This window comes from Rhea americana, unplaced genomic scaffold (assembly GCF_003343005.1).
Source record: "Rhea americana isolate MKP2758 unplaced genomic scaffold, rheAme1 scaffold_20, whole genome shotgun sequence".
In the NCBI taxonomy this organism is placed as follows: domain Eukaryota; kingdom Metazoa; phylum Chordata; class Aves; order Rheiformes; family Rheidae; genus Rhea; species Rhea americana.
In genome coordinates this window covers 4,061,990-4,080,394 of record NW_028186150.1, presented here as the reverse complement: position 1 = coordinate 4,080,394, position 18,405 = coordinate 4,061,990, and the positions used below count along the sequence as shown (strand labels likewise).

The window sequence follows — 18,405 nt, the reverse complement described above, 5'->3', positions numbered from 1 at the left end:
TCTTAGATAAGTCATGCTATAATAGTGCATGCCCCTACTGTATTTTTTCTATATTTAGAAGTTAGTTTTTATAAATCCTTTAGAATTAAGTGAGTGCTTGCGTCCACACTACAGTTTTACCTTATCAGCCTGACGCATATAGCAGTAGAGAATTCCTCTCATACATTTTATTGCAGAATGCTCCAGTTCATGTGTCCTTCCCTTGTCATCATCAATACGCCTGGGTAAGAGAGAGAACTCATAAAACAAATTGGAAATGCATTAGGAAAAAATTAAAGGTCACATTAGTGCTTTGGAATATTAAGTTACAGTCACAGTGTTATATAGTGGTACCACATTCATACCAATGTATTTATAGCCCTATCCAAATTTCGATTAAAAAAAAGTTTTTCAGTTTGTTTTGCAACTTGCACAAACATTTCTATTTCAAAATTTAAAAACAAAGGAAAAAAAAACTTGAAGCTATTATAACATGGTAAGCCATTTTGTTTTCTTCCTCAAGACATCCAAAATATGAAGATAATTTCTCTTCAATTCTACAAAATATCTGCCATTGATAACCAAGCATACTTTCCTGATGTTGACAGGCTACAGCTGTGCATACAAGAGCAATGATACTATATATATGATAGCTTCTGTGCATAGAATCATAAACATATTCATAAACATTTCCAGGTACATCAATATTTTCATACCATGAAATCAAACAATATTCACAGCTATTACATTACTAAATACATATTAAAGGCAATGCCTAAGCCAAAATTATTTTAACAATAAAAAATATATAGTGAATAAACAACCCTGACCATTGCATTCATGCAATCCATTCCTCAAACATGTTAGGAATTTATACTGAGGTTCTGCTACCTAAATTGAAAATCAAAAAGTCAGTAATAACTTTTAAAATAATAGCACATCCAAAAAAATTACACTATTTAAATGGTAATCTTAGATACATGAAAGGCACTTACCATCAATTACACAGTTCAAACATGAAAAAAATGAATGAAAGTAGATGATATAAAGTGAGTCTTCTTTATTTTGCTTTGGGGCTTGTGTGTTTTGTTTTGTTTCATTTGTTTGTTTTTTGGAATGGTAGGATTAATTGTCAATATTATTATAACTCCAAAGAGCAGTAAGAAATGCTGAAATTTCAGAGCTTTCTCATGTGCAACAACCTAGGTTTTTGTCCTCTACTTTCAAAAGCACCATTTATTTTCTTAATGTGCTCTCAAGGAATGCAGCCATTATAAAAGTGAAAACCAGCACTGGTGCGAGTCAGGCACAGTAATCTGCATATGGAAGATAATACAGACTTCTACAGTGAGTCCTGCGCCTTGGCTCACTTCTGATTTTAGCCATATATTTAACTTATACCTTTGACCTTTGCCTATCAAAGCAAATTGATTGTGCAGCAGCGAGTGCGGGACTCTGTTCTGAGCGTAAGTAACACACAAACTGTTCATCATGCCATTGTTCCCTTCCTTCAAATGCAAGATTTCACACCATCTTGTATGATTCTAAATAGTGGAAATTAAAGACTATGCAACTTGGCAAAGCTGTCCCATGCTCTTTCTGAGAGGCTTCAGAACAATCACCTCTGCACTTTTTATTCTTCCTTCTAAAATTTTTTCTGTTTGTTTTTAAATGCTTTTATTCCCATCCACAGAAAGAACCAAAAGATTTCAGTGCAATGAAGTGAAAGCATCAATGACATTCTGAATCTTAATTTCTCAGAATTTTGAAATTCACTTAAATCTCTCAGTACCTTCAAAATACTGGCAAATCCTAAACTAATTTAGCACCTTAAATTGGTGCTAAATAGCTAAAAGTTTGGGTTTTGTCTATTATCTTTAGAAGTAAGTACAGACCAGTAATTACAAAAAAGATCCCTCTAAGCATGTCTTCTCTTTCAAAAAATCCTCATTTTGAAACAAAATGCCTTAGAAGTCCAACAGTTTTTAAAAACTTTCTTTTCCACAATAGTTTCAAATTTTTGGGAAAAAAAAAAAAAAGCAATAAGTAGAGATAGAAAAGAAAGCAAAACTTTTTTACCCACTAAACATCATCTTCAATAGCAACCTATTCTGGCTCTCCTGCAAAATACACTAGAATTGATAAAGGAAAGTGATTATTAGCTCATTACATGTTGACTATTGAAAGAGAGTAAATGACTGGCATGCAAATACTGAGTATTTTCTTACAAACACTGTATTTGAACTATCACCACCTTTACTCCATTGTTTTGGGATGTGAAGGGATCTTAGAAAAAGCAAAGAAGGAGAGAAGGAATTTTAAATCCTGTTTTTAATGAATCAGTAAATGAGATTAAGTATTTAAACTACACGTTCAAATATTTTAATCCACAGATACCAAATATTACTGCTTATTGAAAAATAAGCATACTGTAATGCAATGTTGCAACAGGAGCTGAACAGAAGGCATCAAACCTATCAACAATTAATTAGGAAGTCTTTACTGTAAAATTTGAGCTGAAGAACATACACTCTTCATAAAAACTGCAGTATACTGAAGATATGTCACTAACTGCTTTTTATTGGGTTTAATGTGACTATTCAGGACAAAACACTTAAGTTTTATTTAAAAAGAAAAAACTCAAGAATAGTGTTAATTATATGAATTAAAAAGCAATGTTAAAATCATTAAAGCCTGCATATTCTGATGACTTCATAAGACTGTAGTTCAGTTTCAAATCTGATAACAAAGTCATAGGAGAAATAAACACTGGTAACAAAAGACTAGACCTATTCTACCTACTTAAGTAATAACTTTATTCTCCCAGGAAAATTCTAAAGAAATTTTTGGAGAAGGGAAAATATTCATAAACAAGCTACAACAGTCTTCACAGTTCTCCTACTAATTTACTGGAGATAAATCTTTAAAACTGCCTGAGAATATAAGACTTCCTTTACAGCATTTAGCCTACTATTTTCCATCATCAATAAGATCCTGTTTTGGGATCATATTGAAGTTTTCCCATTTTTTAGTCATTAGACTAAATACAAAGGGACAATGTCCTTCCTCTCACCTAACCACTGATTATGTTAAGAGATGCTAATATCCCTTGGGCTTAGCACAACACTTTCATTAGAGTGAAATAATTAATAGACTATTCTCCTAGTTGGATGTGACTCATGGCATTATGTTGTTGTCCTTTCCCACTACTCTGGAAAACATCTTAATATATAAACCCTTATACATCATGCAAACTAACCACCACAGTCTAAACCAATACAGATGAGGAATTAATGCTGCAACTCATTTTTGCCTTCTATTTAAGCTGATTACCCCCAGTTTAATCAATTACTCTGATGACACAAGGGTTTTTTTTTGGTGGTCTGACAGCCTATACCACTTAATTTCTTAGCCCTAGTGTATTAGCTGCTAATAAACACATAATTAGAGTGGAATTATGGACAAATAGAAAGAAAAAAAGAAAACTTAGTAAGTCAATATATGACAGAATCCAAAACAAACACCTTTTTGTTTGGGCAGTCTCAAGCTCTTAGTTCCTACTAAGGATAGTCACAGTTATTTCTCAAACCTTTATTTCTTAGTATTCAAGGATTTTACCTCCTGTGAGTACTCCAATTGTTACCACCTGTAACTGCTCTTAACAGAAAGTGCCATTTCTACTCTCAACCCTCCTTCTGTATTTAATACAAGCAGTATTTCTCGAGTAGTTTGCTGCAATAGCCTTTATTTTTCAAAGGCTGCATTAATTCTACTGTTTCAGAGTATTTGTTCCAATGCAATTATATGAAAACATCTGATTATTAATGGGAAGCAGCATGACATTTTTAGTCCAGTAGCTATGTAAATATTTTTAATGAGGTTCAGAAATATGTACCATCTCTACAGGTTTACAAAGCTATTTCTGATAAAGCTTTGTCTCTTAAGAACATTCCCACGGTACTGCATAGCAGAAAGTAAGTGTGGCAGAGATGTGAATTTTGGTGCTACTCACCTGTAAGCCAGGGCTAATGCCCAGGCACATGCAGCACAGTAAAGACTGTCTTGTACTTTTGCCTTTCGGTTATCCCCATACGTCTTTGTAGGAAACAGACCTGTGGTTGGGCTTTGATAGAGCAGCAACGTCGACTTAACTGCAAAAGCGAAAAAAATAGAATTAATAAAATTTATGTTTCTTCCAGTTTCTATGTACTTTTATGAGAGAAATTAAAACGTGAATAACCTATTCAAAAACGCACAATGTAAAACCAAAGAGAGAAGATACAAAAAGTATTTTTTTCCATGTTGGCTTATTTTGTCAGTCATACTGAAACTTTTTTTTTTTTCCCAAAAAAGTAGATATTAAAAACAACTTTAATTGCTTTATTACTATGGTACAATTCACTCAGTACAGAATCTCTCCAATATAGTTCAGTAATTTCCACTTAAGGGTACATAAATATTTTTCCCTTTTTATGAAAAAAGAGGCTATAGTATGTTGCCTCCAAAATAATTTAAATAATAGGCTCTATCAATGTGTTAAAAAGAAAAAGTAGGTAATTAAGGGAAAAGGATAGCTGCCATTATTTAACTGAATACCTAAACATAAAAACAAAATGAGAGACAGTAATTTTCAAATTGTCAAAAGCGAATTAAAATACTAAATATTACTCACTGTTATTATTGTTTATCCTGAATTATTTCCCAAAAACTACAGAATCACCATGGCACTACAAGATACATGGTCCTTGAATATGACCCTTCTAATAGTTCATTTATAAGACACAAAAGCACTTTCTTCAGAAATTCATCAAGCATCAATAAAAAAAAGTCTCTTTACTGTCTGCATATTAGAAATTGAGTATTTTCAAATGAAAGCTAAAGTTTTGTGCTGGTGCTTGCATAATATACTTCAGTAACTTGAATTATGTTACAACTTTTATCAAAGTGCTAAGTACAAAAGTCAATATAGATTATTCTAGAATGGACTACATATTGATAGTATATTTTTAACTGAAGTAGAAGTCTGGTTGAAACGAAAGTGCCTGACATAAACAGCAAGCACCACAATAAAGTTGCTGCTGCCAATGGTTAAAAGCAAACTGAACTATCATCTACTGTATAAGAAAGATAAAAGCAATGCATCTACAAAGGTAATGGATCTATCGATAGACCAAACACAACTCAGAAATTTCACTTCAAAAAGGTATGTAAATTAACACATTTTCAGGAGGATGGAAAAAAAGACGTTTACTATTCTACATCCTTATCTGATTAAAGCTTAAAACGTCAGCAATGAATTCCACAGCCATTAAAAAATATGAATGTAGAAAACAGGAGGATTATAACAAGGCCTGTCTAGGTCTTCAGCTTAAAATGATCCCCCAATTAAAACAAAAATATTGGAATTCGTTTAAAATAAGTTAGCCAACATTAAAATTTTGGCACATAAAAAATATATGTCATCAGTATAATGGAAAGAACCATTAAAACATTCATTTTAAGTCACTGAAAAAAAAAAATCTTCCTTTGTAAATACAAAGCTAAGAGTTTTCTGGAGACACTCATGAACATTCATCTTCCAGAAAGGTCTGGGAAACTATCCTGAAAGTTTTAGGAAACTAGGTGTTTAGGATCTACCCCATGTTAACTCCGATTAAGCTTAAGATTAAGCTCTGACTGAGCTTGCAGTCACTAGCGGGAGGTACCTGCGAGAATCTTGGTTTTATTTGTTGCTTATAGTTCAGTGATGCAAGGAGTAGTGGCAGAGAGCTGCAGCTGTGGTATGAAGTGATTTGAGACAGCCATGTCTGTACAGAGCCAAGAGAATGAATATATGTAATCAGAAAATGAGGAAGCTGTAGCTCGAGAGAGTCAGTCTCTTCCATTTCAGTACTGTGTAATACCCGGATTAGATCAACTGAACGCAGAAGTATGTTTGCCAGCAGGGTTTTCAGTAGTTAGAAAAGAGAGGAGTATGGGTTATCAATTTAGAGAGCAAAAGTGCTGTTAAATAGCATCAGGAGTCAAAAGGTACAACTGTCGTAGCATAGAATGAATTCGTTCTTTCTCCTAACGTTGAGTAAATATAAGCAGAATCGTTCAGAAGGCAGAGCATGCAAATAAATGTGTTTTACAGCATCCTGAAGTACTAAAGATTGACATTAACACTGAAGTTCCAAAGACTTAAACTGACTGTTAAGCTCCTGGTTTGCAGTTTGACTTCTGTTGATTTGGAACCTTTTTGATATTCTGAAACGATGCACAGCACCACGAACAACCTGTATTAGTGAAGTTTATCACTGACTTTCCAAAGTTTTAAATTAAATCTTTTTTATTTATTTAATGAAGTAACTACAACAGCATAAATCCGTATGCAGTGCGTATAGCTTTATTCTTATATGCAATGTGTACAGCTTTACTCTACCTCAGTGGCATCTCATCCCTGAAGACAGTCAGGGAGATTTACATGGTCTCTTCTCCTCCTCGTAAAAAAATTACTGTTTCTCACATACTTTGTTTAGTTACAAAGCCAGAACTGTACAGCAAAGAGCACTTTCCACTCTCACTCTATTACAATTACTCTCTCGCCAGGCTCTTCAGTCACTCACTGGATCCAGCTTATTCTCCCAGTATGTCATCCTTCTCTTCCAACACTGTCCAGCTTCCTTATCAAGTTCTTGCTCGTCATCTATTTTAGACAAGCATTTCCTCATTTAAAGAGGTTGTAAGAACTCTCAACAGCAGAACAGACAAACAGTAGTGAGAGAAGCCTAGGCTGCCATCCCACAGTGTCAATAACTTCTTGTAGTCCTGTCTGGATTTCAGATTTCACATGGTAGAGATTCTCATGCCATGGCACTTATCCTCCAGTGATCTGGAGACACACCAGATGTAATGACAATGTCAAAACAATGTGACTTTTATAGCAGCGGTTTTATGCCAAAAGAAATTCTCAAAATTACCTACAGCAGATTTTTTTTTTCTTTTTTAACTTTTTTAAACAGACTTGGTGCCAACTCAAAACTGCGAAACAGCTACTAGCTAAACAGTTATTTGGACAGCTTAGAAAAAACACACACACACAAATTTGGTTGACACTTCAGGTTTGCTGATTTTTTTTTTTTTAATATAGTTGTTCAAACAACAAATACGAACTTCAGAAATGTGATCAGGACCTAGAATTTTCTGTTATTTCCTATGAAACTCATACTTTAGTAACATATCTTCAGTATGCAGATGCAGTGCAACTGTACACATACCTAAGGAATAAGACAACAAGAAACTCAAGCCGTAAAAACTTTCCACGATATTTAAAATAACGCATAGAATAAGCTCTTCATTTATTTAAGTAGTTAATATTTGCAGTGTTGCTTCTGCTCAACACAGAATAAGACAGACAACACAGACAAATACCACCACTGAGTGGTGAAAGAAATTCATACCCTACTGTGTAAAAGTATGTATATTTCTAGCAATCACAGCCCAAATTAAATTGAGAACTTTTTTTAAAATAAGACTAATGTTTTTACAACAGTAGCCTCAAGCCTTCATACACGTATATAATTTCTACTAACTTCAGGTCTTTGCAATAGCTACAAGACTAAGCACTTCAACAGTCCTTAAAAATATTATAACAAAACAACATGGCAATAATGAAATAGGTATATTTAATTATCTATCTTATATGCTTTGAAATCTTTTATTCAACAATTCAGAAACAGCTGTATGAATAACTTTATAACAAAGAGCTTAGTGCTACAATATAGTTGGGATACCTTTTCCTATCCTATTTCCAATATTTCAGTTGGAGGGGTCTCCCTAGGAGAATCAAAAAGTAGTATGAGGATTAAGACACAAGGGGCCCTGCTCATCTAAATGATACTAAAGGGAATTTTTTTTACTCTTCTCCTACTCCCATCCAAAACTAACAACAAAATTCAAAAAGGTCCTAAACAAGACAATACATACATTAGAAAGGTATAAGGGTAAGCTCGTCTAAAAAAATGACATGGAACTTGAGAGAGAAGAAAGCTATCCTCTATGTAGTTTGCTTAGTCTGGAATTATGTAAAAACAAAAGTGGTTAAGGATGCTGCAAGTATGAATAAACTGAAATAAATTTCCAAACGTGAAATAAGTCTAAAGTTGCCTCACATTTTTCAGTGAATAACTTGAAACTCTCATTCATTACCTGTCAAATTGTTACTTCAAGAATGCTTTTTTCTGCTTAAAATTTCTCTCAGTTTTATATGACTAGGCTATCATTTTATCACCGTTTAATCCAAAAGAATTCTAAATTCAGTCTTACAGCTAGACTGGACTTCCAATACACACTTCTAATATTCAGCAAAAGATGTAATTCAATCCATTGTTTTCTGTGCCTTTCAGACTCCCAGCAGGAACTTTGGAAACTATCTTAAAGTAGAAAAAGTCAAAGTTTACTAATGCAAAAGGTGGACAAGGAATAATGGATGAAAGGTATTTAACATTTAAATATCAATTACAATTCTTATCTGGGTTAAAGCATTAAAAACTGTCAGCAGATCACCATAACCTCCCCATACAAGAAATCAGGTGCATCTCAGAATCCATTCTTAACATTTGAGAAAGCACTTAGCAGCTCATAATTTTGAGCACAATATGTGTGTTCAAAGCATATATTGTTTTCAAGTATACATGAAGTATACATATATATGCATTATATTATCACAGGTATCTTATGAGGAATTGTAATGATGGATCCCTGCACTTTTTGGAAAAGAAAATTAAAATCTTTATTAAAGACTAGAGATATTGTGCTGAAACAAAGCTAACCTTCCACAGGAGAAGGAATTCTTAAGTTTTACTTACCAATTCTGTAATAATGATCTAATTTATCCCATACGCTTGCCCCTTCTGGTCTTGGAAGGTCAATACTTTTAAGTGGTTCGTAAATTGAACCTAAAAAAAGAAAAAAAAAAAAGATCAGAACTAGTTTCACAATTTGTTACTGCTAAAAATTCCTGTAATATTTCTTCATGTTTACACCATACCTAAAGCACGTTTTTATTTAATTTCAATTCAAATAAAATCTCATAATCTTTCTGTAATCTCAAAGAATATAACATTTCTACACATATTCTTTCCATCTTATCCGTCCATGCAAACAAGACCTCCATCTGGATATCCAGTGCCTGCAGGTATTTAGATACATCAAATGCTACGTAAGTGTACAGGTTAATTGTTCGAGGACGGACTATTTCATGAACCACCACAAAAAGTTGAATTCGTATCTTGAAACATAAGGTAGCTTGCTCTCTAATACTACTGAGGCTTGATTAACTTAACCAATACAGCCCCAAATTACCTATACTCCAGACAAACACTGCTATCAAAACCATATCCTTCTTTCTCAGTATCCCACATACTGATTACTTTGCTATTTGTGCCTGAAAAGTCTGTTTTACCAGTAGCTAAATTAAACTGCCCATTAAAAATGTGTAATTTCTTTAAAATTGCTGAGGTAAACATCAATTTCCAATTTTTAAATTAAGAGTTACATGATGTTCTCCTTCCATAAATCAGTTTGACTTCATTCAGTGTTCTGGATGCTAAGATCTCCCTCAGAGTCATTTGGTAACAGGAAGAATGAAAATTTCCTCTTTCCAATCCAGACTACATGCTGTCCCTTCTGAAAAGCTCAGGGAAATGAACTGCCAAGGAATTTCCAGAAAACCAAGCAGTTCTGGCAGGATGCAACAGAATGCTCCAATTCAAGATTCTTCTTCTGTACTCCCAGCACAAATTCAACCATTAATTAGACAGGAGATTGTCCATATACAGGACTCTCACTCAAAGAAAGTGAACGTGTGTGGAGTGGTGTCAGAGGCTTTATTAATCAAATCTGCTGGTAGGGAGAACAGAAAATGCTTCTTGCCCTTCTAGGGACTCAAATAAATAAACAGCCCACACACCCATATTAGTACTACTTTTTCTTTGCAACAGTAGCTGTTAAAAAAAAAAAAAATCCTTTCTTCTCACCAAAAGAAACCCAAACAAAACCACTCCTGCTTGAGCAGAGTCTTGTGGCTCTGTCCTGCGTGGATTCTCTGGTAATGTTTAACAACACTCTTTGCAGGTAGCTTCCACTACAGCCTTGTACTATACAGCCTACTACTGTAACAACAAGGTACAAACAAGAAGCATGATGGAGAGATAAATGGTCTGACAGGGAAATATAGGCAGTCCACTGATTTAGTTTCCTAAGAAACCAACCTAAAAGGAACAATTTTTTTGATGTTATATATAATGCATCTCATACCTTGTTTTTAAAAATCAACATTCTGAAACCAATTTAAAAGTTTTTTTTTTGAAGTAGTTTTATTTTTACTACTTATTTTTGCCTAGGAATTTGTCCTTTAGAAGATCCACAATTTATATTGTTAAACTACTAATTCATCTGTCTTTCAAAAGCACAAAGTGGTGACCCGCAGCTGTTTTAAATGTCTACAAGTTAAAATGGGCAAAATATGCACAGGAAAAAGTCTTCAATCAGTGACTTATTTGCATAAAACATCATAAATATATATTATATATATATACTTGTTAGATTTTCAAATAAGTTTTTTTAAAAAAATAAATTTAAAATATTTTATTTTTAAATATTACTAGCATAATTTTATAAATATTTAAAAAATAAAGATCCTAACTCTTAATTTGTTAAATATATATATGTATATATAGCACATTGTACTCAGCACGTTCAAAATGTCTATTTCTTGCAAACTGTTAACTCTAGCAACTACACCATTAAGAACACTCAGTATTCACACACACACACACGTCAAAAGTTTCCAAAATAAAATTCGAATTTCACATACTTACCAGACAATCTGTTACCCTCTGTGGCCAGCAGAGAAACAAAATTATGTTATGAACAAAAAACATATATTTGGCTTCTATTTCAGAGCAATGAAGATTTCAACTTTGGGCAGAAAGAAGACTGAACAGAATAAAAACCATAGAAGTGTCACAGCACTTTTGAGTTGTACTTGTTTAACCAAAACTTCCTGCTGAAGTAACTTGAAATAGTCACACTAAAACTGGTGATGAAACAGAAAGATGAAGTGAACTCAAAGTTCAAGAAAACTGTCAAAAATGAAGAGTTTTATTCCTTAAAAAGTACATGTAGGAGAACTTGTTTAAAGGAATACTAAAAATTAAGAGAGTTTTCCATATACTCTTCACGGAAAAAAATTTAGGTTTGGGGTTTTTTTTGTGTTTGTTTGTTTTTAAGTTTGAAGAACAAAAAATAATTAAATGACTGGTTTTGCTATAAACTAAGCAGATTATTTAAATTATGGGACCTACTACTGGCATAAAGCTATTCCAGAAGGAAAGTAGTAAAAATAAGTGGAAAATGTAAATACAAAACATTGCCATCAACCCCAGTATTTTAGAAGGCACATTTCTCAACCTTTAGGCATATCATTACTACCAACCACTTAGATAAGATACCTGGAACTGCCACCACGGACTGCACTGTACAGTCCATTTACAAATTACATTTACTGATATTATAAACTATGACAATCGACACTTAACATAAATTTTGGGAGATCTTTGAAACTGACAGAGACTAGCTTGCAGATATTGAGAAAGCAATGAGATACACTTGGCAAAGTTAGAAAATACGGTTTTAAATCTAACTTTTTAAACAAATTATATATAATGTATATTTTTTGCAGATGCGGACAGTGTCATACAAAAATATATCACGTCATTCTTATTCAAAGCAATATTATTGTCAAGCGTCAAACACATGAGCATATGCAATGGTGAAATACATATTTTGGGGATATTCCAAAAAAGATTCTTGCTGATCTACATAAATATAATGTAATACTTCAGTATTGTAAATAGACATCTTTTTCTTCTCCCTCACTTTTATTTTCTATCCAAGATGACAGCCAATTTCTGCAAAATTTAAAAGTAAAAAAAGTCACATTGCTAATATTACACCTGAGTCCCCAGCTTTTATGTTAGCACTTAGAATCAACAAAAAATGACATGTATTTCAACTACCATTAGTCACAAAAACCTTATTTCATTTTAGCTACAGTATGTGAGGGGTTTTTTAAGCTAAAAAAGTAAATATGAGAGGAAAGAGGATTAAAAAAATGTGAATACTCTTTCAGCTGCTTGTTTATATACAACCATATACCAAATTTGAATAGGGTATATGGTAGTTCAAATTTTCTTCCACAAAGAATGAAATATTCCTATTATTTTCTCATGTCAGAGATGCAGTGCTGCAGTTCAGTAACTACTTCGAAACTGTTAAATAATATTAATAGACAGGAAATCAAAGTGTTGCTTCCTGCATCAAGACTTTTATGTCTCATAAGAAAACACTCAAAATCCTCACCCCAACTCCAATTAAATTTCTATTTTTCTTCAGATATTGCATTGGTTAAACAATACACTACACCTACATTTTGAATTAAAAAAAAAAAAAAAAAAAAGAGAGAGAGAGAGAAAATAAATCTCCTTCCATTTCAGAAATGGCTACAATTCCAGAATAATATGGTTTCACTATTCTTCAATTCAAAGAATTGCTAAAAAGGCTGGTCATTTCCTTTGTAAGAATCAGAGTAAAGGAACAGAGGAAGAGAGCTAAAACAGCACAGTAATTGATAACAGAGATATGAATTACTAATGTAAAACTAGAGTAAAATTCAGATAAGATATTTAAAAATTAGCAGACAATAAAAAGAAACTATTAACCAGCAGATGAAATCCAGTTTTACAATACTTTCAGACAAAATTAACAATTTAATAATATCCTCTGAGTACAATACTGAAGGAAACCACACGGAGTTCTCAGAGAGAAGCTGTTAGCAATGTAAATGCTTCTGCATATACTATTTTTTGGAGCTTGAGAATACTGATGTCTTCCTGACAAAGAACTTTCTCACTCACTTTTCATTCCAGTTGTATTGAATGTTAGCTTTAATTGCTTTGGGGAAAAAACTATAAACTATCTAGATATTTATATTTAAAGGTTATGGCCAACATTTTGAAAACTTGCTCCTAAATTCAGATTTTCAGAAGCTTTGAACACCAACACATCCCTTGAAGATGGCAGAAATTGCAGATATCATAGAAAAACAGGTATCAGAATGCAATTCTGGACATAGTCTATGAATACAGATTTACACATTTTACCACGCATTGATTATTCTAATTTTAGAAAATTCAGAATTAAAAATCCATATAAAATTTAATCACAAGCAAAGAGACAAGAATATTATTTCCAACGTTTCACATGCCAAAAGAACAAGTGTAAGCGTACACCTGTGTAACTAAAATAAGCACACCCCAAACAAAGATAGCTTAGAATAGCAGATTTCTTCCTAGATTTGAGGTATGGCATAAGACATTGATCAAAGTCTTTAATGTAGCAGTAGTTTCTGCATGCAATCCAAGATTTAAGACACAAAAAATGTTCTAGATCTCAGACCACAGTAATTTTCATTGCCTAAAACTAGTATGGGCAACTAAAATCAAGTTACAAAAAGAATAGCTAAAACATCACTTTTGCATTGCAGAAATCACTGGGCCCAGAGGACTTTACTTCTTAACACTAAACACTTTAAGAAATGAAATCAAGTTGGATCATATCCTCCCAACATCACTACTCCTTTTCCTCCAGACCTCTCCTGCAACCTCTCTTAAGGTGAGACTTACTGAAGTACTGAATAGTAAAGTTGTCAGATACAGCACAGTTTATTCTAATAGATGTCTGCCATGAAATATGCCTGTTTTCAGGTCTGAATTGAATCTGTTAATTACCCAATCCATATAGTTGAGCAAGGAGATACCAGAAAATAATTTTCAAAAGTTTAATACCAAGCTAGGTCTTACAGCAATTGTCAGAAAAAAAATAATCTGGATTTTTTTTCCCCCAAATAAAAGCTGTCAGATATACCAGTTACTGCACAAATCAGTTGACATGTATTTTCTAATACTGCTAGTAACTGGTAAACAGCCTTACAGTTTCTTTCTGAAACTATGTTTGAAGAAACTATTGAAATCCCATACAATTGTGTGCTAACTTTGTAGCTGTACAGAACCATGCTACCGGAAACTAGGATGACACAAGTTATATACTTACACTTAGGAGAACAATTCATTTCAAGCCCACGCCAAGGATAAAGCAAGAAATTATTTTTTTTCTTTCAGTTGAAGGAAAATTCATATCTAATTAAGTACATAACTATCTGAGTTCTAGGATTCTGTGAACTTAAGATGCAGCAGCTGTGCTGCTGTGTGGTGTTTTTTTTTTTTTTTTTTTTTTTTTTTTTAATCACTATACATAAGAGCCTGCTTACAGCCAGAGTTTGGAGTAGATGACTTCCTCAGGTTCCTTCAAATTCAGATGTTCTATAATTCTATGACATCACTTTGTTTTGGGAGAAGGGAGAAAAAGCTACTTCTCTTTATCCAATGTGACAAGTGTAAACAGATGGGACGAAGTTTTACCCAGGCTGAGGGATGATAACACCACAGCCATAAACAAGTAAAGTATTGTAATGATTTTATTTAAATAGCTTTAAAGGGACAAAACTTTTTAGCAATAATTTATTATGAAAACCTATGTTTTTGAAGTGCATATAACCCATTTAGAATTTCGTGACAAAAGAAAAAAAAATCAATTTATTTTGTTTATCTATTTCCTAATCATCTGATTTTCTACATCTGATTCGTATTATCTTTAATACAAATTACTGATTTCAGAATGTACAGCAATTAAAAATTTGTAAGCACACAAAAGTTACTGAACACTGTAAATATAATACTGATTGTTACACCAGCACATGGGGGCTTCACACAAGCAAAATACACCAAAATGCCAAGTTCTACCACATTAGCCTGATAAATGCTACAAGCAAGGCAGGAATATTCAAGATATTCAAGGCAATCATTATTTTATGTTGTAATTTGTTAACTTGAAAATTCTAAACAAGAACTGTTGAACTACTAAAAACATTTATTTTGTACCATTACCAAGACAACAGACATCAAGTTAATGAGAAAAATACAGTATTTTTCATTATAATGTCAACACATTGCAGGTCCTTTGACATTACAGAAGCAGAACAGAAATGTCAGGCACAGCAAAAAGTAGTTCAAGTGACCTTACTGTTGCAAGGGACAGCTGAAATCCTCTTATCTGGCAACTTGCACTAAAACTTCCATTGCTTATGTGTTTCGGCAAGTGCTACACAGGCTTTTAATAGATCAGCATCACATATGGACATTTTGTTGCAGTCAAACTCTTTTCAAAGTACACTGAGCTAAATCAGAACAGTAAAGGTCTTGATAATTTCATACAATCTAGCTTCCTTTGCAAAGAACGGAAGAACAAAATAGAAGTTGTGCCAGCAGCAGCAGGGAGCAAGGAGGCCTTTATTTTGCTTCCACTTAATTTCCAAAAGACAAGCTTTAGGATAGTGACTGACTTGTTGAAAGTGTAACTTTTTTTCTTTAAAGTAGTCATGTTGGGTTTTATTTCAGGGATTAAATTTAAGCAGTACTCTTAGAGCACCTTTCTCATGACCATCATCTTAAAGAAGAAATCACAGTTCAGAGATTGTTAGGTAATGAGTTTATTATATAGAGAGATACTTGTAGGAAAATAAGAGAACATAAACAAAACAGGAAAACCTGAAAGGTGGATTTCAATTTAAGTAGATTTCAATTTTAGAAAATTTTGACTCTAAGAGCTCACATTTTTATTTAAATTCTGTTGTACAGTTCTAAAAGAATTGTTAGTACAAAACTAAAACACCACATGAAACACAAAGACAACAATTTTTTATAAAATAAAATAGCCACAAACAAAAACAAAACTACACACTTACCACATCTCAAAAAGGCACGCGCAGAGAAGGCTCTGTCATCATCCAAATTGGCCATTTCAAATTGGTGCAGCTAATCACAAACGGCTCAGGCTACACTACAGCAATTTTCAAAATTGTTTAGTAAATGTTAAAGGCAATCACCGTTAAATTAAGTGAAAGCAGCGTTAGTGAAGTTATTAACATAAGGTAGTGTACAGCATGAAGAATAGTAAAGTTTCATTATATTACTAAATCTTGTCTGAGTAAAATGGCATAATCTATACAGAGTCCATATTTTGGACATTACACAGGAGTATAATTTTGGAAATTTGCTACTGAAGTCAGCAGGTGCAGAATGAAGTCCATTTGATGCATTCTACTTCAGGATTAAATACAATATTATCTACTATCTTATATAAAAGTGTTAAGAAATAGCAGAAATTAGGAGCTAAAGCTCTACTGAAGCATAGTGCTCCTATTACCTCATAGGTAATTTACATTACGATTTTTTATTTGCATTTTTATGCATTATGGTACTGAGTACCTCAGTTATTGGAGATAGAACATCTTCCAGTTTGGAAAGTAAAGTCAGAAAATAGTTTATAACTATGATGACAACCTGCTCCAAATCTTTAAAGAAACGTAGACCCTTCAAAATAGCCAAAATTTCAGGGCCTGCAAACTGGCCAACTACCAAATGCTTTGTATAATCTGCTCCCAAGTGATAATTATCACAGTAAAAATTAAACATTTTGTTGTTCAAGAAAAGGGTGAAAGAAAACCCTCAATAAAACTTGTTTTTACTAGCAAAAAGGTAATTCATATTTTAATATATATGAACATCATGATATGTACTACCACCTACAGGATGGGGTCTTAAATGAATCACTCATGCATTTCATACATGAGTGTGAGTATATGCTCCATGCTTACTAGACAATACCACAGTACTATGTGAACTGAGACTCCAAAGCAGAGAATTCAGCCAATTTGAACACTATGCAGGAGTAGCCAATTTGAACACTATGCAGGAGTATCAAACACTTTCAATTACACTACCAACCAGGGTTGCTTTTGACAGTACATCAGTAAGGAAATAAAAAAGCTCTGAAACTACACAAGTTTTGACATATTTATAAAGATGTAAGAGTAAACTTGAGAAATAAACAATTTTCATTTTTAGACAACATTACTTGCAAAGTCATATGCAAAATTAATTTTTTAAACTAGCTTATTTATTGGAACAGCATTTCAACCAAAATCATTTTTATTCCTTCAGTAAATAAATTTCTTCAGTTACTATTTAAATGACAAGAAAATGTACAGATAGTAAAAGAAGAAAGTGAACTACAGTAATCTGTTATCATAGAAGTAACTTTCTTCTGCATTTAACAAAAAAGGTACAAGGCAACAGCAGCAGCAAAGAAAAAGTCAAATGTTTTAAAATCATCTGATTGCCTTCATTCCTATTTATTGGACAGTCCTCCTAATGGAGGACTCACAAGTACTCACAATACTACAAGAACTCACAATACTACTCACAAAGTAGTATTATGCACAAGTGCAACTGTTTAAGTCATACACATTAGAGTAGTCATCTATTAACCAATTACAAAAGCCTTCCTCTTGGTAGTCTACAGTATTTTCTTTTACTTCCACATTCCAAGCTGTGTGGCCAGTCATCACTGCAATAGGACCAACTGAATATGTAAATAGGGAAATTATAGTTGTGTTTTGTGAGCATATTGGACAATAAAACACCACAGGGATCATTTGGAAAACTGTTCTCATTAAAATGTTACCAACAAAAGCCCTGTTAGTATTAGATTTTGCAAAAAGATAAAATAAAAATAAGTATCACAGGGGTTTTCTACTTTGGAAATTCAAGTCAACTCAATAAACATCACTCTTTCCTCTGAGGCCAGAATCTAGCTACCAGGGAGTCTAAAATCAGAGTAAGAAATCATCAGGCTTAAAAAATAAAATAAAATAAATAAAAATAAGGATTATCCAATGAAAACCAGACAAGAGCTAGTTCTGTTGGGTAAAAAAATGCCTGCAATTTCAAAGTACTGAATCAGTTCAAGAGCTTTATAAAGGCTACAGCAATACTACCTATAACAGCCGCCTTCGCACAGCGCTGCCACATGCCACCGCTAAAGGTTTCTTAACTTCGTGTCACTAAGGACACGCTGGCTAAAGATGCTCACTTTAAAGCGCTGCGGTCCTACATCGGCGGGCGACCAGGCTTTCTCTGACCGCCGCTGCAGAAGGACGGCAGGGGCCGCGGGAGGGGCCCGGCCCGGCCGCCCCGCCCTCGCCGCGCGGCCCGCCGGCGGTTGGGCAGCGCCCAACGGCCCCGCGCGCGCCTGCAACAGGTGCGCGGCGGGGCGCGAGCGGCCGGGCAGGGCCCCGCCGGCGGTGACTGACACGCGAAGCTGCGGGCAGGGAGCGAAAACAGCCGCAGGGAAGAATCCGGGCAAGAGCCGGGCTGGGGACACGCACAGAGCGGGAGGAGGGAAAGTGGGAGCCAGGGCCGCTAG

General features: G+C 33.9%; 1 protein-coding gene across 4 annotated transcripts in view; it reads right to left on the bottom strand.

Annotated features, from left to right (window-relative positions):
* PHKB (phosphorylase kinase regulatory subunit beta) overlaps positions 1 to 18,405 on the bottom strand; it is a 93,264-nt gene that overhangs the window by 74,601 nt on the left and 258 nt on the right. For 2 of the 4 annotated variants that reach the window (XM_085303816.1, XM_085303813.1), the window contains exons 2-4: positions 8,829 to 8,918; positions 3,992 to 4,130; positions 121 to 220 (exon numbers count right to left, since the gene is read on the bottom strand). In XM_085303816.1, coding sequence (XP_085159942.1) covers positions 121 to 220; positions 3,992 to 4,130; positions 8,829 to 8,918 — 329 coding nt within the window. Of the gene's footprint in view, positions 1 to 120; positions 221 to 3,991; positions 4,131 to 8,828; positions 8,919 to 15,883; positions 15,979 to 18,405 lie in introns of all 4 variants that reach the window. The other 2 variants (XM_085303815.1, XM_085303814.1) reach the window with 2 other exon arrangements.